Source organism: Homalodisca vitripennis, chromosome 1, assembly GCF_021130785.1.
Source record: "Homalodisca vitripennis isolate AUS2020 chromosome 1, UT_GWSS_2.1, whole genome shotgun sequence".
Classification (NCBI taxonomy): Eukaryota; Metazoa; Arthropoda; class Insecta; order Hemiptera; family Cicadellidae; genus Homalodisca; species Homalodisca vitripennis.
The window spans coordinates 208,816,430-208,840,473 of record NC_060207.1 but is presented as its reverse complement, the minus strand read 5'-3'; the positions used below and the strand labels follow the sequence as shown (position 1 = coordinate 208,840,473).

The 24,044-nt window shown below is 32.9% G+C and overlaps 1 protein-coding gene across 1 annotated transcript; it reads right to left on the bottom strand.

Annotated features, from left to right (window-relative positions):
- Positions 1 to 1,484: 1,484 nt before the first annotated feature.
- On the bottom strand, positions 1,485 to 23,733 carry LOC124353045. The gene is made up of 3 exons (XM_046802847.1): positions 23,353 to 23,733; positions 17,038 to 17,161; positions 1,485 to 7,468 (listed from the first exon to the last, which is right to left on the bottom strand). The coding sequence occupies exons 2-3, from the start codon at positions 17,131 to 17,133 to the stop codon at positions 7,145 to 7,147; spliced, it is 420 nt and encodes a 139-aa protein (XP_046658803.1). The 5' UTR covers positions 17,134 to 17,161; positions 23,353 to 23,733; the 3' UTR covers positions 1,485 to 7,144.
- Positions 23,734 to 24,044: the final 311 nt, after the last annotated feature.

The window sequence follows — 24,044 nt, the reverse complement described above, 5'->3', positions numbered from 1 at the left end:
TCATTCAAGACACAAGTGTACGAGTTACAGTTGAACTATAAAAGGGAATGGTTTCTTTAAGGCTGGAATGATACAATAAATGTTTAATACTGGAAAACATATTTATGCCACTTCCATTCCCTTTCACTCCCATCCACCAAGTATGAGAGGTCATTAAACCCAGGATTTTTTTAAATGTAGTATATAATTCCATTTACCCTTTGGAGTATGCATCGTGTACAAAAGACTGCATCCTCCTTCACAGTTTCCAAAACTAAACTGATACTAATAAATATACTACTTTACATGGGTTTACATAAGGAGGGGGAGAAGTTCAGGGGGTCCAAAACCCATCACAATTTTAAAAGACAAACAGTAAAATTGCACCAAGTTGATTGTTTTAAACTAGAACATATCTGTGAGGCTCAAAAATTTCCTGGAAGAAGATTCCCGAGCCCCCATTTTGTTTAGTGTATTTTATAACTCCTAAACCACCTATTGTGTCAACCCCCTCCAAAGTAATTTTCTATTTTATTGGCATATTTTACTGAATTCACGTGATAGTGGTACACTCATAAGTTCAAACTATGACATCATCAATGTCCTAGCCTTGTGTTTGTAACCACACAATAATAAATAATGAGACTTAGTTCTCATAACCGAAAATATTTTCTCTTGCAAAGTTTACATGTCTTTAAGTAAGAATCTTGTAGTACAAGTACCTGCTCAACCACTTAAGCATTTAATATTGGTTTTTCTAATTAGTACTTTGTTTTTTGGTACAAAGAAGCTTTTATGCATCCAAACATGAACAATTTCCCTTTGAAAAAAATTGAGTAGCAAAATTATCCATAACTGACCAAAGAGGCTTTTTCCATCACAAGAACAAGTCCAATCCTCCAATTAAAAGTTCAGAAACACTAGACAGTTTTTAAAAAATCCAATTGTCTGGTGCCATTTATTTGTTTTCTTTTATAAAGGCATTAGGTATTTTAAGATAATTAATTAAATCATCATATATATTTTACTATGTATGTAAAGTTTCCCATCTTAAGACGATATTAATTAATCTAGACAAGAAACTTAGTTTGCCCATGCTCTCTATTGATGTTGGTCTGCTTGTGCTCACTAATTAACGACGCCAAACTCCAATTTTCATGCTTGATGAAACTTTGTTAACGCCCATGTCACTTTAGCTAGACATAACAAACTTCTCTGACAACGTCCCGAGAGTTAGTAATGACGTAAACCTCTAGCTTATTGTGATTGTTATCAGACTTCAAACAGCCTAAATATTTATCTGGTTGAAGCACCTCTCTAACTGTTCAAAAATAAAACTCAAGTAGTAAAAACACTATTGAACAACTAGAGATAACCCAAAGTGCAAATGTAAATTGTAAAAACTTGTTTCTCCTTTCTGATTTACTACAAAACCTTCAAACAACATATGTGAGCTGACTAGAACTAAGATTGCTGGTTTTTTTTAAAATTTAAAACCACAAACATAATTGTAAAAATCTGAGTTAAACTTTTAATCTAAAAAAAACTACAATAGAAGTTAAACAGATATTACAGAACTATTCAACCGAACCAAAGGGTTCACATAGTGAAAATCTATGTACTGAAATCTTAAAAGCTCTGATACCGTTGAATTCCAAAAAGTTGTTGCATCATTATTATCATTTTGAAAAAATTATGTTGGGTGGAATTTATAAAAAATGTTTAAAACACTCCAAATGATTAACTATTCAATAATATTTTAAACTCAGGTCCATCCAATATTTGAAATTTTACAGAGTTTACCGATCTCTAATGAAGTGACACTTCTACAGGCAGGCCACATTAATCCGAAGTCACAGTAATCCGAATACCGTGCTACTGCGAACCACTACCACAATCCGACAGTATTTTTAGATTTTTAAGCCACAGCCTGTAAGCCTGTGGACATTTCTTATGTTTTATTTCTCAGTTATCCGAACATTTTACTGATCAGAATGTTTTGAGCAAACAAATATTCGGATTAATTTGGTCTGCCTGGAACTCTATTTTATATCTTGACTAATCACACCAATCAGACAGCAATTAAATTTTAAGGTTACAAACAAGCATTACATAAAAACACAATTAAGAAAGCCAACAAGAAACATTTTACAGATACTACACACTTTTAACAAATAAACTTAAACTATACAACATTAAAGCACCTAGCATGTTATAACAATAAACTATGTCAGCACAATAAATGTGACCTAATAATTAAATGCACAACATTGTAATGTAAGATTGGAAAATAGATTAGTGTATAAAAATTATAAAATCACTACACTAACATTAATACAGTACATTTGATAGTTAATTAGTGTTGAGGACAGCTCTATTGTCAGCTGGAATAATTGTATTGTTGCCATGTTCAAAGTCCTTTGACAAAAGGACAAAAAACTATGATTGACAGCAGTATTTGTGTCTATTGGAGATGCACACTGCTAAGTTATTCCCTTACTTTAACAGTTGTTGGCTGGAACATAAAGCCCTTGAGTGTTTTGACATGATAGACTTGTGAGTATGCATATGCAAGCAAAGAAATTGATGGCAAGTCTGTTGAAAATAACGTTTACCTTAAACAGTTGTCGCATTCAATTCAGTCAACAACTGCTTCAAAATCAGTAGATTACACCTCCTCCACAGCATAATGACTACAGTAGTAGCTTTTTAACCGGTAACTCACAGATTTTCTTGTGCGAAGGTTCATAAATTTTTGTGTTATATAAAGTAATCAGTGCATTCGAAAGCTGGCCTGCTAGAAGGTAAGGATTAAAAAAGATTTTTAAAAACAACAAATTCCAAAACAAAGTGCAACTTTTCAATTATGTTAGTATTATTAAGAACCCGACATGTCATTCTCAAAATCGTGTTATCTGTCCATCTATGGGATAACTCTTGATAGAAACATCCTGGTGACTCAAAACTTGGTACATGGCTTCCTTTTTTTTTTCTCTCTTAGAACAAGAAGCTTATAAATTGCACTTAGTCCTATAAGAACCTTAGCACTGCTTCCGGAGTGAGAGGATATTCAGGATGGCTAAGGTTAGGGGATAGGGGCCGCATCCTATCCATGAGGAAGAATTAGGGCGCTAATCTCAAAGTCATGTCCCCCCGGAAGAAGGGGAGGCCAGCTCTGAACCAGCCTCTCCAGTCAAAGCAGGCAGGGGTGGCACACCCTTGTTGAGGCTAGCAAGAACCTCTGATAGTTGGGAACGAACTCCACCAAACTCCAGCAGTCATCTCCCGCAGTAGACTAGACCTACTGAACTGCCCTTGCACCCCAGAATCTCTGCATTTGCGTTTAGTGATGTGCCGCTTTGGACATACATAAGGTTGCCAAGATTTAAGTAACACATCAGTTTTTGCTGTGCCCAGTGGTAGGTTCAACTGGAAGGTATAAACCAGCCAGAAGTGATCCCTGCTGAGTATGGCTTCCTCTTCGTTCATGGAAAAACTCAATTGATTTTAGGGTTAAAAAATCAGAGGACAGAAAGTTGCCCTTTGAATTTTTGTTACATTCTGTTGCATCATTCGATACTCCATTGTATCAGTTTATTCTTTGTTACTACATTGAGTACCTTTATTAATATATCTTTATTCACATTTTCTACTGTAACTTAGAATGAGAAATGTTGGTCAACATTACTAGCAAACATAACCCTATTTCTTTTCATAAATCCTATATCTTTACTTACTCTTACTCTTACTCCCAGGGCCTATATCTTTAATATTGGAAAAAGACAAACTTATCAACGTTGCTAACACTTTTAACATTAAAAAACAGAACAAATATTTATTAAGAAATTTTAACACCCAACAATTTAAAATCAAAGTTTTACAAATATTTAGGAAGTAACAAACCTTACTGGAGTTTTGTCCTGTACATTACAGTTACCGCAAGATTGGTTGTAACGCAAAGTATTTTTTCACTTGTAATCTTTCCCAATATCTAATATTTAAATCCAAATTCGAATATCTATTTAAATGGAATGCTTACGTTTTTGTCTCCTGTCATATTAATATATATATATATATATATTATAAAGCAAGACTGCAATTTAAAATGTTCAGTATCCTTCTTTGTGAAAATAACCCCTCAAAATCTGGAATATGATAAAAAAAATGTTTAATAAATTAATCATGTCAAGGGAATCAATCTCTCATTTCAAAAAAAGAGAAAGAAAAAATATCATTGTATTAGCCTGGCCTCCTATTCCCTAAATTTCTCTTTACTATTCGTTATCATCCAAATATCAGTAGCAATATCAGACATTTTAAACACTCTTAACAGGCCTAAACTCACAAAAGCCTTTATCATGCTCACAGTAAACCTACGGTACAACATACAATATTATATTTTATACCAGGTGCCAATAGAGATGACCTCAACAACCTCTTGATTGTGCACTAATAATATCAAAGGGAACCATTTTCACTTTATATAGTCTATAACTTTAAAAAAACGTCACAAAAGAAGCATAATGCAAAAATACTTTTACGTCTATTCTTATAACGTAATGAATAAAACTTATCTTTAATCTTTCTCTTTCAATGTGTATAATCCAAATAATAGAAGATTTTTCTTTACTATTCATGGCTAGAGGTGATGAATATTCTCAAATATACACAAATGAGTTACATAAATAGTCAATTACTTCAATAGGTTACAGAAAAAAATTAATGAATTAACATAGAAATGTATTAAACAACCAATAATTGTTAGTTTAATAATGATAACTATTCTTAATTTGTAAAAAAATCATTTTAATATTACTTCTTATAAAGCTTTATAATACTAGAAATACTAATGAATGATTGTATAAATTCAAAATATAAAACTGATCGTCTCATCTCTTTCTCCCCCCCCCCCCCCCCACAATGAAAAAAAGACAGTAAACCTAATATTAAGCCTGAAAAGGATTTCTCTAAGCACTATATCTACTTTATTTATAATCATTCAAAGATCAAACGTAATAAGAGGATGAAACCTACAATAACTGCTTAAATGAATGGAAATAAAAATATCAATCATTAAATCAATTCATTAGAATTTAACAGGCAATGTTTAAAATTTTTACATAATATAAAGGGATTCTTTTTTATTGTAAACATATATCCAAGATCTTTGATTAATGTACACATTAACTTAATCAGTTCCAGGAGAATAACAGGATTACAGATATTTGCCATAACACATAAAACTAAATGTTACAATTCTGGCATACATGTTATTGTTAACACATATCTTATACATGTTATAGTTATTGAAACAGTGTCCCAGTTTTATATAACAGTAAATGTCCAAAAACCATCCACTGTTAATAATAAGCTTTAAAAAAAAGAAACTTAAAAAAAATGTTCAATCAATAAAAATTGAACTACTATCCAACAGTTAAAATTATTCATTTTAACCCTAATAATATAATTGTAACATGCATTTTGATGGCAAAACTTTGATTTGCGAAGATAAAATTTTATTAATGAAGGTAAAACTAAACACATTTCAGCTTACAATTGTGATACGCATTGTAAGGAGCATTTTTTTAACTCAAATTGTAAAATCTTATATTGAAATATGTTGTGCTATATTTCTACTTATTACGATTTGTCAAAGTGTTTTTAGAGGAATGGAAAATTACATTTGTGTTAATAAGGATTTTGCATTATCAAGAGTATATACCTAAGTTAACAAATAGTATGTTTCATAACTATCATCGAAAGTGGTTTTTCTGGGGCATAATGGTTTTAAGCGATGCGTAAGCTAATCCCAGAAATTCGATCAAGGACCAGAAAAACACTTAGATACTAGTCATGAATGATACTTTTCATTACACTGCAAGAAATAATTAATAAAACTAGTATAATGTATCAACACAATGTAGTAAATAAAAACACACAGTAATATTTCTCCTATAAAATAATGACAACGAGTGGGTTAAAACTGTTAAATTAGCAGCATAATTATGTTTATGCTGCTAAATCAATCAATAAGAACAGCTGATCTGAAATGCTTATCTAATTACATGTATTATACATGTATCAGACTGTCGCCAGAACTGGCCTGGTCTAGAGTGGAAAAATGCCAGTTCATTACACAATATGAGTACCAAAAGCAACTACTTTCAAAGGAGTGTGATGGGAAATGTGTATTTCAATTTTTTATGGTTTGTTGAATTTAAACTCAACATGTTGAGGAAGACATTACTTTTTATAGACAATGGCTGACAACAACGTTAAGGAACATGAGTATGTTGGTCAAATACATAAAACTTCTGATTAAAGACCAAGAAGTTCCAGTTAATATAACAAACACTACTTAGCATTTTGCGCAAAACCAGTAACTAATATGTTTACAGATACAAAATGCTCTTTTTGAAATTATCCTACTTAGTGAGGTGTATCAGTTTATATGTTATCCTTCTAAAAGCATAAATTTAACTTTGCTCCTTTTAATGTGCAGACTACAGAAAATACAATTTTACTTTTGGATGTAGAAATTATTTTACAACATAACACTGTTTTTTAGAGTTCCGTTTAGAATCAGAGAACACTTTTCTAGTAACTTTATGAAAACCTTAACCAAAATCAATTATCAAGATAAGTTTACATTTCATAAGAACTCATTTCGCTGGTATTTTATTGAAAACCGTAGGAAAACCAACGCTTTTGTTATTATGTGAAAAATATTAATCTTAGTAATTGACTTTAATCGAGTTGCTAAAGCTTTGTGCTAAGTTTAATTGTTTTATAACTATCACCTAGTAGTACATATACTGTTCTACGTCTATATAAATATTAGCAATAAATTATAAATGCTTTTAGCGACTGTATTGTCACTTAATATAGTTATTTTCTTACTATAATTAACAATTTACCTACAAAATATATTGCACAACGAAATCTCTTCTGTAAGTATAATCATACTATACAATGCTATAAAACTCTAAAAGCACTATTACAGGTTTAAATTATTGTTTCAACAAATATTACTTAACATGTACATCATTACATAATATCTGTTTAAGGCGAAAAACATGTAGATTGATCTTAGGATGATTTTCATAAAAAATATGGTTTTGTATTTTAGATTTTACTGTAGCTGTTGATTACGTTACCTTGAAGGTTACTCAGCGATGGGCTCAGCACTGGTGCTTGTTGTAGAGGGTGTCATTTCCAAGTCTTTCGTCATGTGTGGGAGTTTGATACTTCCCCTCTTTGGTTTCCAGGAGATATCAATGGGCTCTTCGTTATCACTTTCTATGTGCTCAGGGACTACTAGTGCAGGTTTTGGAACGGTCTCTGAAGTTTTACAAGTAATCTTCTCCTTTGGACGCGCACCTTTGTGCTCCCTCTTGTGTTTACGCCGGACACCGCCCTTCTTACCCTCTTCGTCACTGCTACCATCCGTATACAGCTCTTCTCCGGAGATCCATTGGTCCTCATCATCCTTTAAGACAAAGTCATAGAATTGTATTATAAATTTAAATGCTATGTGTAAAACCGTATAAAATTAGCAAAATTACTAATATAATTTTCTCTTCTAACATAAACTAATTTATTAAACTTATTATGCAATACATACTTCTACTGAAAAGTAATAAATTATTATAATTTATGAAAAAACTATTTTTAATGTATTCATACCTGATAATGGTGAATCAAATTGTTTAACTAATCAAAAATATCCAGTTTAACCTCTAGCTACATTTACGTTTATTAAATTTCTTACATAAATACCTACAAAGAGTTGATATTATATAGCATAAATGAAAATATGAAATTAAAAAACAAAAGCTCCAAAGTTTTTAACCAATTAACTACCAGATGTTTTTAGAAAAATTAATGCCTACCAGAACCGGACTACTGAAATGTACTACAAACAGAAAAATACATTTCTAATAAAGGACACACACGATTTTACATACATTTCTTTACAGTTTTGTAGTATTATGCAAAATAATTAATTCTTTAACACATTCAATTCAGCAAAGTTCACTGGTGGCTTATAATTCATAATACACTTGTAATTGAGAACCCTACTGGATTACACCAAACCTACGGTACTCTATTTTCCATAACTTACATTTTAAGTAGTTTTTAAATGATTTAATTTAATTTTAATGTATAATTACTTAGGAATCATATGTGGCTCATTTGTTACATGACTTATTTTGGTCAGTTATTTTTCATGTGTGGCATGGGTACATGACAAGGTCATTTATATCCCTTGTATGCACCTATTTCAGCTGTCATTGTCTGCTATGATATTCGGCCCCAAGCTACAGGGTGGTAGATATTTCTCATATTTTGGAGTTTTTATAATATTTATTTCCTTAAAACTTATAAGTTGACAATTACACTAGTCTAATTAAATATAGTGTGTGGACATGATTCACAGGTGACTTCCAAATTTTGTCTTCAGATCATACAGTAGACTCCCGCTTATCCCAGTCCCGATTAACCAAGGCTCCGGGTTAACTGAGGCCTTCGAAGATAAAAAATGTTTTTTATAGACCAAGCAGATGCAATACAATAATAAGATAATGCATGTGACTAGTGGCTATATCAATTTGTGATGTGTGTACTCTGGCTTTTGCTTGGTCGAGTAGTGAATTCTTAGAATACGCATCCTCTTAGTGACATAACAGTTGCTGATTTATGATAGGTCGCCTGACATTTGTTTGAAGGAGACTTGTCTGAGCGTAGCCTATAGGAATGGACTTTCACTGAGTGACAATGTAAAATTGCCATATTTCTGGAACACCACAGACGTTTCTACTAGTCAGTCGCACAAAATATTTGGACGTGTTCGTTTCGTTTGTTATTGTGGTAGCTGTGTGAAGTGTTCAGTGTTAGTGTTACAGCATGAGTGGAAAACAAAAAAGGTGTATGATTTCTCTGGAAGAAAATATGAAAGCATTAAAACGTTTAGACAAAGGTGAGACTATTAAAATGGTGGCTGCAGATCTAGAAGTTGGTGAAGTGACTGTTGGTGATTGGAGACGGAACCGACAAAACATTGAGAAATTTGTTAATAAAAGTGTGAGTGCAGCAGCGGTTTATTCCGGAAAACAATGAAGAAAGGCGAATATGAGCTGACATCAGAATTTTATGGTTTACTCAAATTTGGAGTTTGGACAGCCCTATAACCGGCGTAATACTACAAGCGAAGGCACTAGAATTTCATAAAAAGTTTAAGGATGGTGATGACAGTTTTACAGCCAGCGATGGATGGTTAGACAGGTGGAAAAAGCGGCACGGTATTAGACAGCTTAATATTGTTGGTGAAAAATTATCAGCAGATTCTTCAGAAATTACAAGATTTCAAAATAAATTTGCAGAAGTTGTTTTGAAGTCTGCTCTAACACATGACTAAATATTTAACTGTGATGAGACTGGGCTCCATTTAAGACTGCACTGATTATATCTAAAAAGAATAGTACTATTATTTAATTCTGGTGACAGCAGGTTATGTTGTTTATTAAATATGAAAGAACCTCATAACAGGCTTGTCTTTGAGGCCCTATTGTTTTCCCTTTTTGTGGGTTAATTTGTGGCATAGAATGGAATTATTGTAAGCAATGTATTGTTTATAACTACTTTTGAGGAAAATAAATTATTCTTGATTCTTGATTTTCGTATGCAGCGATTAAAACTTTGGCGGCTAAATCTTAAATATTCCACCCCAGGATTTCAGAAGAGAAAAGAGTGTGTTACAATCTTAGCATGCTCCAATTCATCAGGAACATTTAAACTGAGAACTCTACTGATTGGAAAGGCCCATAAACCCAGCGCCTTATAACACATCAATGTTAACTGTTTGCCCACCACGTACTGAAACCAAAAAGTGCATGGATGAACAGCCAGATATTTAAGGAATGGTTTTATAAAGAGTTTGTCCCTGTTGTCGAGGCATTTTAAAAAACAGAAAGCTTCCCCGAAAAGCAATCCTATTGATGGACAATGCACCTTCACAGCCCAATGAGGACAAGTTTTTTAGTGGTGATATTAAAGCCATGTTTTTACCCCCTAATGTGATCTCTCTATTACAGCCCCTAGATCAATCAGTTCTTGAGACCATGAAAAATAAACTACAGACGTAGACTTCTTCAAATGCTTATTTCACGCCTAGACGATTGGATAAGTTTTACGGAATCTCTGAAAAAAAATAACAATATCAGTTTTTTTGGATTGCAACGGCTTGGGAGGATGTTAAAAATTCAACACTAAAAAAATCTTTGAGAAAACTTTTTAACTTGCCAAAGCTTAAAGAAAATGTATCAGCAGAGGACAATGAAAGCCTATCTGAATTAGCCCAACTAGCTAATCAGCTTCCTTGTGATCAGATATTCGTGTATGGTGCAATGAAGATGTTCAAATGGAACTTAGTGATGATGCAGTTGTGCACATTGTCAATAATCCGTAAGAACCTGACACAGATGATATCACCCTTAAAGTGTCTCATTTTGATGGACTGAAGGCGATCGATGCTGCCATTGCCAACATCGAACAGCAAGAGGAGTCCTCGCTACATGACCTCCTAACACTGCAGTGGTGGCACTACATCGCGGCGACCAAAAGGGGAAAGAGGTTACCAAAATAATCAAAGTCTTTTTCTTTATCTTTAACTTAAATATTTTTTACATTTTTTATATTACTATATATATATATATAAACAACTTTTTGTAATTAAGTGTACAGTAAATACGTATTTGATACATTTTGATACATATATAATACTGTCTTTAAAATCCAACATGTTTGTTGTTATTTATAACCTATTTAACATTGTCTCTGGATTATCTCCTTATCCGAGGTAGTCTCGGTCCCATTTACCTCAAATAAGCGGGATTCTACTGTATGTTAGTTTGGTTATTTAAACCCATGTGGCATTAACATCCAAATAAAAAATAATTGAACTGTAAAAAGAAAGGGCTCTGTGGTGTAGTGGTAGCACACTCACCCGGCAAGTAAGAGTTCCAGGTTTGAGTCGAACCAAACCAAGTGCTTTTTGTGATTCAATGTTTATTGAGTGTACACCCTGTACTATATATATACAGGGTAACTGGCTCTTGGTGTGAAAAAATAAATCTGGTAATAATATAGACTTAGGGCAATAAGAAACTATTATTTAAACATTTTTATCTAAAAAATCCTGTTTGTAGCGATTTTTTTCCTTTTTTCAGAAAATGTATGTAATTATGTAAAAAACAGCATTTTTCTCCAATTTTTACTTTGTAAATAATTTTTTTATTGGTGCTTTCTGAAAGTTCATAAAATTTCAATTAAAAAAGACCATAATAAGCCATTCACATAACTTTATGTGATACTTATTACCAATAAAAGTAAGAAAATTCCAATTCCAATTCCAAAAAAATTTAAACCAATATTCTGAGCAAATTTAAGTGAGATTCAATAATTGTCAAATTTCACAAAAACTTGTCCATTTAATAAGCTACTATTTAACATAAAAAAGTATTTTTTTCTGTTTCAAATAGCTGAAGAAAAGTGAAGCTGAATGTGGAAAAACATAGAGGTTTGTAACAAACAAACAACATTAATACAAGTTGGTATTAAAGTTATAAATACACTAAAAACTACACATTTTATTATGATTATGAGTAAAATGGAGAAACATTTGAAACATTTGTTGTTCAGCTAGTAATGATAAAAGAGAAAATCCTCACATTTTAAAAATTTCACATATTTGTTTTCATATATATTTTCATGTATATATCATTTTCAAACTGCCTGCCTTGTTTCCTAATACGTGCTCTTGCTCTTTTCCTCATCGCTCTAACTGTAACTTTGAAAGATAAGGTTTGGCGAAGTTTCTTAAATGCTGCTAATATTCTTCCTCTTAGTTCTGGTTCTGAGTTTACTGACGTGGAGTATACTTCATCTTTCATGAATCCCCAGGCAAAAAAGTTCATAGGGGTTAGGTCCAGAGACCTTGCCGGCCAAGCCACAGACCCCCCCGTCCTAACCATGTTGGATAGTTCAATGTCAACCACTCACGTACCGCATTGCTGAAGTGGGGGGAAGCGCCGTCCTGTTGGTAAATTATCTCGACTCTTTGAATGTTGTCAATTCCATCTAAAAAAACCTGGAAGGTTGTACTGAAGGAACTGCAAGTAACTTTCTCTGGTTAAGCTTTCTTAAAAAAAGTGTGGTCCTATCAGTTGGTCCCCTAACAGACCAGCCCAAACATTAATTTTGAAACGTGTTTAAAATGATCTTTCCCTGGTAGCTTTACGATTTTGTTCTGACCATAAATGCAGATTGTGCGTATTAAATATGCCTTCTCTGGTAAACAAAGACTCATCGATCCATACTATCTTCTTAAAAAAGTTGTACTGCTCAATGTCACTGTTCAGTAGCCAGCGACAAAATTCAAATCTTGGAGCTAAGTCAGTTGGCTTCAATGCTTGAACTGGAGTGAAATGATATGCATGAAGTTTATTTTTCTTTAAAATGTCACAAACCTTCCACTGGGACATACCAACTTCAAGGGCAAACTGCCGGGTACTAATGACTGGATTATTATGAACATTATCAAGAACCAATTCTTCCACTCCTACGTCATGGATGACATTACCTACGTCATGGATGACATTACCTACCTCATTAGCAGATTTATACACAGTGCCCCTCTCCACTAGTCGCTGATGTAGCCTGGTGAATACTGCCGAGCTTGGTGTTCGGCGATCAGGGTATCGATGAGCGTACTCTCTTTTAGCTTCAAGTGCATTTCCGTTACAAAAACCGTACACAAAGTGCATTTCTGCATACTCTTGAGAAGTGAACTCCATTATAGCTTTCACTAGACTAGTTTGGAAGTACAAGATATGCATTCAGCAGTGTATACACCTAGGCATGTTGTTGCAGCATTCTTCAATCGCATAACTTACATTTTCAAGGAATTACCAGAAGAAAATCTTATCTAAACCTAATGATAGGACAACTGATAAGATAATGCAGGAATGTGGTGCAGCTATTTTATTGGTAGCAAACTTTGATGTACACACTGCCTTCCAGGAAAAAATCACTATTACTAACTATCCTAGTATGGTGAATGGAAAAATAAAATCTGATTTTATTTGTTTATTATTAAAACTAAGTCTATATTATTACCAGATTTATTTTTTCACACCAAGAGCCAGTCACCCTATATATATATATATATATATATATATATATATATATATATATATATAGCATCAGCATATTTTTCATGTTTATTTTTAATTCATATAAATGTTGTTTGTCTATTGGTTTCTCAGTTGGAAAGGCTAAGAATGTTATGTTACAACTTCTATGGTCACTAGAAAAAATTGTGTTTATTCTCACTGTATTCATGCTTCTGACGAATAGAAATATATTAATGAGTGCATTTTAAACCCTTTAAGGAGTGCGTGTAAACTCTACATAATGAGTAAGGACGTCATATGACGTATACTCTTATACAGTAGAACCCCTCATATCCGGCCACCACGGGACCGAGCCCCTGGCCGGATAACGATTCGGCCGGATAAACCAACCTACAGTACACAACATTTGACGAAACAAAACAATTGTACTGTACTGTACTAACCGCATTGGAAATAATCAACGAACTGTTTAGAGGTTAAACCTATTAGCTCAACTGAGGACAACACAGGAAAATGTAAACAAATAGATACACTAAAATAATATTTATACCATAATAATATATACGAGTCGTGGGAGACTAGTGCGTGCAACTGCGCGTCTGCAAGCCGTGGTAAATAAATTTCGATATTGGCTTCCGGGAAGTGGCCGGATAAACCGAGGTGCGGTAAAACCGAGGCCGGATATGAGGGGTTGTACTGTAGTGGCACAAAGGAGTATGGACGTCATATGACGTTTAGCCTCTGTATTTTTGTATTATCGTAAATGCATTGCTATTACTGATTGCCTTTAAGTAGATTTGTCTGTAAGTTGGTTCCATCTATCGGCAATATACTTAACTTCCATGTTTGTGCTCGCATTCACTTGTAATCCGATTTTACCACCAGATCGCAGTAGACACCCGCTAGAAGCCCCTGACTCAAGATCGCGTCGCACGCGCATCACTTTGCTGTCAGAATATGCCGCCACATTATACTAGCTATTCCTTGTATACTGCGTACTGTGGCCATATTTATCTTGTGAGAGTGACATATTTGTTGAGCAACTATCTAGTTTGTTACTGTTGTCCAAATGGCAGGCAATATTGATTGAGTCTACCGTAGTGAGGAAATAAGACATTTGATTTTGAAAAGAACTGAAATATTGACTTGTTGAACACGTAGTCCTCTTTTATTAAGTTTTATAATGCAAATAAACATTTTTTAAGAGATTTATAGATTTTAATTTTTTACTCCTTTTGGTAATTTTTTGGATTTCATCCATTACTCATTGTAGCCTATCAAAAGAAGACGTCATATGACGTTCATACTCCTTAAAGGGTTAAGCAACAACTTCAACTAAAAAAGAGGAATGGGAATATTCACTTGTATTTTGAAAGCATAGTGAAAGCTTCTTTAGAACCTTGTGCCTATGTATTTGCTTTCGACTTTGATCATGATAATTACATTATTAACACCTCTGAGAACATAGTTCCTGATTGTCCAACATCACAAGAATATTATTAAAATCATCTTCTAAAGATTCAATGTGATAGAACACAAACCTATTTGCATCTCAACTTGCTAATAACTACATACGATTATGGACGTGCCTAATAAATCTAATGATCTTACCACGTCAATCTTTTATCAAATATCAAACCTAAGTATTCAACACTGTCAACCAAATCGATTTCGCTACAGTTACGCAGCTTAATTCCATGTAGGCTATCACAATTAATTGTGATGCTTATTTCATTATTAATAATCTATTTCTTTTACATGAACATATGTGCATTACACATGTCTTGGCAGTGTTCATAATTAATCCCTCATCGTGAGCCCATTTTGAAGGATACTAAAATATCTTTACAATTTCTTCTCAGCTGTTGGTTGGTCACTAAAGAAATATGTTTTTCTTTTGCGGATCCAATTTCAAAAGAAATTGATAAGAAAATATTCTTTAGAATATCAATGTTGGTTCATTCCTAAAAGCAGATAACTGTATAGTCAATAGTCAAACTACTTTATTCTGTAATATGTACAAGGTACAAAGAATAGCGTCACTACAATGAAACTAAATACTAATATTAATTTTAAAATATAAGTAAAAAAATACAATCGTAACATCTTAACAATTTATCTTCAATTCTTCTTTAAATGAATTAATTGGTTTTTGTATTGAAATATTCCTCAAAAGAATATAGAGACAAATTAGTTAAATAATCTTTGACTTCTTTTTTAAGTTTTAACAGATCTGTTTCCATTATAAATTTTGTTGGTAAATTATATAAATATCTAAGACCTCTGTAATATGTTTTCTTTTTGAAAAATTCAAGATTGTGTTGATCGACATGTCTATTAAAACGAGTATTATATGTATGTTTATTGGTTTGTAGTATCGGATCAAAAGTAGAGAGAAGGGATGGAAATAACAAAGACGTGTTAGTTGAAGGAAAAAGACTTGAAAAGGTGAAGGAATTTTGTTATTTAGGAAGTATCATAACAGATAGGGGCACAATAAGAGAAGAGATAGGAAACAGAATATGGAAGAGTGGAAAGTTTTTCAATATGGTGAAGAAGATTGTGTGGAGTTGGAACATTGGGAAAGAATCAAAAGTATTGATGTATAAATCTTATTTCCAACCAATTTTATTAGCAGAGACGTGGACGTGGACTAAAAATGATTTAAGCAGATTGCAAGCTGCAGAAATGAGATTTTTAAGAGGGATAGAGAAGACTACAAGAAGAGATAGAATAAGGAACGAAATAACCAGAGAAAGATTGAAGGTAGTTTCACTGCAAGAGACAATGGAAGGAAGAAGAATACAGTGGATGGGGCATGTGAAGAGGATGGGAGATAATAGAATGCCTAGAATAGCACTGGAGAAGGAGGAAGGAGGAAGAAGACCAAGAGGAAGACCGAGAGGAAGATGGGAGGACCAAGTGTGGAAAGACATAGAGAGAAGGGGACTACCGAAAATACAGGTGGATGAAGAGGAGACCTGGAAGGATAGACTAAAGTGGAGGAGGCTGTGTACGACGACCCGTGAGAACGGAAACGTCTGACGATGATGATGAGTATCGGATCAAAAAATTGTTTTACATAAATTATTTATTCAAATATGTGTAAACCATATACTGTCAGAATTCCAAGTTCAGAAAAAATATGTTTAACAGAATCTGTATATCTTAAATTTTTCATGATTCTCAAAGATTTTTTTTGTAGGACCAAAAGCCTATCTAAATTACTTATTGTTGTTGCTCCATAAATGCTTGCTCCGTAAGCTAAATGTGAATGGATCAAAGAGAAATATATTAATTTCAGTGTATGTAAATTACTAATTTTTGCCATTTGTCGCAATGCATATAGACCAGTAGACATCTTCTTAGTAACATGATCTACATGTTTATCCCAAGCTAAATTTTTATCTATTATAAGTCCTAAAACCTTTGTGTGGTCTACTTGTTAAGTCTGGCATTGTCTAGAAAAATGTCACAGTTTAAATCTGATCTGGATTGCTTTGTAGAAAAAGAAATATAATTAGATTTATCTGAATTTAATAAAAGATTATTTTTGTCAAAAAAATCCTTAATCCTACTTAGACCAATATATGATGAAATTTCAATATTCTCAAGCTTCTGACCAGAAAACAAAACATTTGAATCATCAGCATACAGACACACGCCACCATCCAACCCCTCCATCACCCCTGGCAAACCTCCTATATATAAAAAAAATGCTTTTCTTGAAGAAAGTATTTCTTTGAAATATCACTCACTGTTGGTTCATTCCTAAAAGCATATATCTATGAAATAAAAATGCTTTGCTTATAGTTCTCTCATTGCAAAACCATCTTAAAATATGATGAAAAGATTATTTATTTACCTCCTTTTTAAGCCTATCTACATGCTTGATTACTTTATGGTGATGTTCTGCATGTTCTTCTTCCATGCTGGATGATTTATCATCTGGAGATTCCATTACAAATGTTTTATTCTTTGAAGACTACCTGTAACATGATAATGTAACTTGATTGTTATAACTTTTACACATTTAGTTTTTTTTTATAATGAATATATAATATTTTATTTTGATAATGAATATATTGTAGATCAGACAGTGGTGAGGGATATCCTATTAAGAAATAAACAAATATATACATTTGGATATTTGACTTTGGCATTGTAGTTCAAATATTTCAAACAACATTTTTAGTAATTAATAATGGAGGTGTTGTATCTAGCAAACATCACCATCTTAATTATGTTAAAATGTACCACCCCACGCAATTAAAACTACTGTTGTCATATTTGCAGAAAATATAGATGATTTGAGGTCACTAACTAGACTATTTATGAGTGAGGCAGAGAAAGTGGGGTTGAAGACGAATGATGCAAAAACTAAATATATGCACTTTAGAAGGAATCAAAATCAAAGAGGAGGACCCCTACAAATTGATGGGCATGTTTTCGAACAAGTGGAGAACTTTAAGTACCTTGGGGTCACAATATCAAATAAAAACACAGATGAACCAGAGATACAAAATAGGATCAACTCAGCAAATAGATGTGTATATGCATGCAATAGGATACTTTCAACCAAATCTCTCTCTCACAAAACTAAAACTAGAATATACAAAACAATTATATGTCCAGTGCTTTTGTACGGATCTGAAATGTGGAGGCTAAATAAGAAGGATGAGAAAAAGCTTCTAGTTTTCGAGAATAGAATTTTACGTAAAATTTATGGGCCATCATATGAACAAGGGGTATGGAGAAGAAAACATAATAGAGAAATCAGGGAGCTCTACAATAGTACGGATGTAATAGGAGAAATAAAGTGCAGAAGACTCCGTTGGGCAGGCCATGTTTTGAGAAGAGAAGAGGAGTGCAAACTGAGGAGGGTAATGTACGGTAACCCAGAAGGAAGACGGCCTCGTGGGAGACCGAAAGTGAGATGGTGGAACCAGGTGAAGGCTGATATGGAGAAGATGGGCGCTTCAGAGGAAGATGCAGAGGACCGTTCAAGATGGAGGAGCTTTGTTGGTGCGGCTAAATATCACCTCCGATATAAATGGCCCTGGGAGTAAGTAAGAGTAAGTAAGTAATAATGGAGGTGTTGTATCTAGCAAACATCACCATCTTAATTATGTTAAACTGTACCACCCCACGCAATTAAAACTACTTCCAAAAAAGGCCAAGGAGCTATTTCTCTCCTGAAATTAAGTATAAGGGAGTTCTTTATTAATCAAAAATGGCTGATATTAAGCATCTGAGCATTCAGGGCAGACACATTTTTACATCTATAATGTCAGAGGAAGGGATATCTACAATATGCAGAAACAACCCACCAAAAGAAATCAAGCAAACAACTTATACTCAATATAAAAACTTGTCTAGAACACTTTCTAGTGTCCAAATCACTTTACTCAACTGACGAATTAATGTTAAGCCAGTGAGAAACTAAATTGTTCTTAGCTCTGTCATAAAAGAATATTCATAATTATGCTATAATACTCTTTTTTACATATATTTGTTGCCTATTTATTAAAAAAAAAAAAAACAACACAAAAATTTATGTTGTGTCTTAAAAAAATTAGCACAATTAGGATACAAGTAACTAAGTGTAAAACAGTAAAACCGGACAAAATGCAATGATGCTCTAGTGAAGGGCTCACAGGAAATGTCTGGCGCTCGACACTACTGCATGCCCCAATAACTCTGGCGGCCAAAGGTTAATTGATTTAAATAAGCCTATAATACTGTTCTAGCACACATCTGGCTGAGCCAGGTAAGCTACATATTTTACGAAATACGTAATACAAAAACCACTATTTTTGGACGAGTTTACCTTATCAGGGACCAAAAAATAAATTAGGGTAGTAAAAAGAACAGACTTGATTTAACCTATTTCGAAATGTACAAGTTATTACAACGAACAGTTAACGTATAATGCCTCCAAAAAGAAAACGATTTCGTTTGAGTTGAGTTGAATGCTTTGCCATCAGTCGCCGCTACTACCGATCGCCACATATATATTTTGTCAATAAAAAACTTTCCTCCTCAATTCGTAGTAAATCCCAGAGTGAAGATGATAAAATTATAAATTAATCATGCACACGACAATTAATGAAAACAAAAACAACAAAAATTAGCTATTCGGAAGTAAAAGGTGATCCGTGCATCTAAGCCTAATTGAAGGGTCGCTCGTCTAGGCTTATTTATAGACGATTTAGCAGCAGGAAGTATGACTTATCGGGTATTTTTCGTTTCATTGTGAAACAAGGAAAGTACTAATAACATATAACAGAGTTTATTCTGGTCCCTGATAAGGAAACTTGTCCAAAAATAGTTGCCTTCGGATAATACCAAAGTACCTATTTTACATCAACCTGTTGTGCAAAGTAGCTATTTATTCCCGTTAATAAGGAGCAAAATAAAAGAGCTAGATGTTACTGTTACTGTCTTTGGAACATTGCACATTATCTTTCTGCTGAGGTTACAGCAACAATGTTATTTATTTCTGATGGAGAGTGATTAATACTAAAGGGTCAAACATATTAAAATTACAGGTGGTAGTATAATTGTATATAGACTATCACATTTGATAAGGTTCAAGTAATTAATTAGTAATTATCGATGTTATTGAACAGAAAAATTCCTTCTCGCCCTCAGATACACTTACAATTTGGTCAAACTTCTGTCTCAGAGTAACAACTATACCATTGCATCTCATCAATTATGTTATGATCCTCATAAATTATTTAACAAGTTAGGCCTACCACTATTTAACGTTTTGATCAACCGATCAATATCAATAGTCGTAGAACCGACGAAAGTTTGGCATCTTGAAACAACAAAGTTATGCATTATATCGCCTACTGCCTGACAACTATAAATTTAATGTGAAAAAGATTAAGTACATTCATTTACTCAGCAGCCAAGTACATTCTTGTAATGATCTATTACTTTAACTTGTAAATGCTGAAAATAGTCATGAATCCAAAGTGTTCATATACTAAAGTATAGCCCAGCTTACTAGAGAGAAATGTTTGACATATTAGGCCCTAATTAGTAATTAATATAAATATAATATAATGGCTTCAAAATATACTATTGTTTTAAAGTTGTAGTAAGATATTAAATTTTACTACACAAAAATAGGCAAATAAGCCTTTATCAAGTTTTAAGAAATATACTTAGGGTAGACTTTAATAAGCGGCCTACACTCGTTATTGAATTATCAAATGGTTGTTCATTTCGTTATTATCAAATGGTTCAATTGTTTTTATCCGAAGGGTAATTCGGGTAGGGTAGATAAGCGGATCCGGTTATTTATAACGATATTACTCAATCATAACTTTCAATATAACTAACCAATACTGAATTTTGAACAATAACTAACTTGTATCTACTACAAACACTTTTTTACATAGTAAACATATTTTCTGTTATAGATAATAACAGACAGTCGAAAGCTCGTGAAGGACAGTGAAAAGGAGTTTAAAAAAAGGCATATCAGCCGACCTGCTTGCAGATCTTCAAATGTAGTTGTGCAGAAAAGTACGATTGTCTAGAGAAGTACGATTCAACAACTTCTCGAAAACGGTTAATCATTGCTACACAGGAGAAAACGTATAAATAATTACGCATATTTTGTATTTCCTGTTATAAATGTTTTTTATGTTGTTATCATGTAATTATTATTTATGAGTTTTTCCTATTTTCAGTTCTAATCATTTGTTTGACCGTTAAGAGCTCTTTTATTATTTATAAGATTATCACTATGTGTGTTGTATTAGTTATTTTAATTTAAAATATGATTGTGATTATGGCTATAGATATATTGATATGATGTATAAACGCGTATTCGATAAATGAATATTAAGTATTGATGATTGTACTAACCGATACAAAAACCGGGGTCCACTTATCATACTCTACCCATAATTCGATATTACAATTTATTCAACTTAGCATATGTCAACTCATTAGTTATAGTAATTTTAATGTAAATAATCAATAAGAAGAAGTAACTAATATTTTGAGACTTTGAAAATGGCAATCAATATGAGGAAAATATATATAACATATTTCTCACAAGTGATGAGATTTGTTTGAGTGGCTTCAATTTGTGGGTTTGGCTCCTGGTAACACATGGGGAGAATTCTTTCCTCCATTTCACAAAAGTGGTTACTTATTGATATCAATATGGGCAAGTTAAAAATATTGTAAGGTTTCTTTAATATCTAAGTCTATGCCATAGTTGGTTTTGTTGTTTTGTAATGTTATTGTAAAATTTATGTATTTAAAATTGTAATGTACGAGATTCTTTTTGTTACTATTGTTAATTATAACTCTTATTGTGAACGTTTTATACAAACATTGAAGTTGGGAAATATATTGAAATTTTTCAATAACAGTAATCGAATAACAAGGGGGTAGGGTACGATAAGCGGACCCGGTTTTTTATATATCGAAGAAAGTAATCATCGATACCTAATATTCACATCTCAAAACCTAGACTATCAATCGATATAAAAGTATCTATAGTCCGCAATAACAAACATATGTTTTTGTTTTAAGTTAAAATGTGAATTTAATATTAACAGTGATCAAACAAAGGTACTTTGGGATTATACCGACCACACCAGTATGAAGAACACAAAAATATAAATTTATAGAAACAAACATGATAGAACGAAAAAACAACTGTTTAATTACATAATTACAAGCATTTCCAGGTATTGTGATCGGTATTGTGATCGGTATTGTTGTCGCTGTTATCTTATCTTTCTCGATAATCCCGATTAGGGCAGGGCGCGGCATCACATGATTTGCACGGTACATAATTGCCTTTCCATTACAATTCAATTTATATTTCTGATCAGCCCCTCTAGAATTTGATATTTTACTGATATGTACTATCTCGAGGGATGTTTTTCTTTCGTCGACATCAGCGCGGGGCAGCACCGAAGGCATATACCGAAGGTGCTGCCAAAGCCCGCGCTGATGGCCGGAGGCACTCGCATTTTGGGTGGCGAAGTGTGATCAAGAATAAAAACAAGTTTTGAGTGTTTTTTCAATAAAGAGTTTAGTTTTATTTTGGTAATGTTTGTTTTTGTTGAATTTTTGTGTTTGGAGAAATGTAGAGGTAAAACACGGAAGTACAACAAAGCGACGCACCAGCTGAACGGGCGGCGAGACTCTGCAATCACGTTATCTACTAGACCGCTTGACTTTGACCTCTGTCTGAGGGTGGGGAGGGGTTTGCGATAAGACAATTCCTGTTTTATATTGACGAAATATTGTTCTACGCTAATCTAGTAATCAGTAGAAGCAAAATGTCAAATAACGATTCATGTCTGGGTGTGGTCGGTATAATCCCAAAGTACCCAAACAAATTATTATAACCGAAATTAGGAAAATTAAAGACGACCATATTTGCTCCTCTCAAAGTTAGATTTGTTTCTTTCCCACAAATTTCACATAATGGGTTTTTCGGTACCTACGAGTCCTACATGTTGAATCCACGAAAAACATTTCTTATCATCTTTCAAAGCAATGTCGTGTAGTTTATTAAAATTGACTGCCATTTTTAATAATCAAATGTTACTTATGTAAAATTGAAATATTACCCTACATGTATTATTTGAAAGTGTTTACAGCTGTTGATATAGATTATTTTAAGTTAAGTTAATTGTTCAAAATAATTAATTAGTATTGATTGATTATATATCGATGGTTATGATTAAGTAATATCGTTTGCCAATTTCGATATAAAAAACCGGGTCCGCTTATCGTACCCTACCCTAACAAGGTAGGCTGCTTATTAAAGTTTCCCCCACACGGTATCTATAATGGTAAATCAGTACAAACAACCAGGTAAATTAAATCCGAAACAAAGAAATATAGGCTATATTTCCCAACTGGACCTCATCAAAAAACAACCATCATAGAATTAATTAATAAATCAAGAAGAATACATATTAGTTTATTTAATAATCTCAACATGATTGGTTAAATCACATCAGTTAAGTTTTAAATAGTCTACATCTGATTATAGACCAAAGACACTGACTGGTTAACTTGTTTCACTACACATGTCTTGGCTTACATATGCCTATTGATAATTATTCAAATGAAAAGATAAGCAAATGTTATTTTATAGAAATATTAATATTATTTGTTAATTACTTACCTTTTCTAAAATTTAGTGAGCTTACTTGGTTTTTAAAAAGTAATTTACGAAGTCTATGGAATCTTTGTATAGCCTATTACCAAAACAGGAAACTAAACGATTGACTGTACTATTATTAGATAAAGAAGCTTATCATGAAATAAAATTTTGACATTTAATATTTCATATTAATCATACAATTAAAATTAGTCCTCACAATAACGTACTCTTATATTTATCTTAATGGCAAGGAGCAAGTTGATTCTTAGTTCTCATAAAAACTAGTTACGACGAGTAAAAATGGCACTACCGGTTATAATATTCAAACAAAAACACTAGACATAAGACATCTTAGAGATTGAGTTTTGACATTTCTTTAAACAAGCAGACAACATCACAGAGACACATCTGGTGACCAAAAAAGTTGGTATTTGGAAACCTCTCACTACTTAATCGTTGCATACTATAATGACAGCAATGTTCTATTATATTGCTGGTATAGTGCAACTTCAAAGAGCTTCTTTTTAAAAACTTGTATAATCCTTACAATTTCTTTACAGTGCCATATTAAGATAATAAAGTAAAAGTGACTTAACGAATCTAATATTTTTGTCAATAAGTCAGTCTTATCACTAACTTTTATTTATTTATGCCTCACAACTCGTGTTTTAAGTTTAACGACATTTTTAACTTATATTCTAGCACGAAACAGT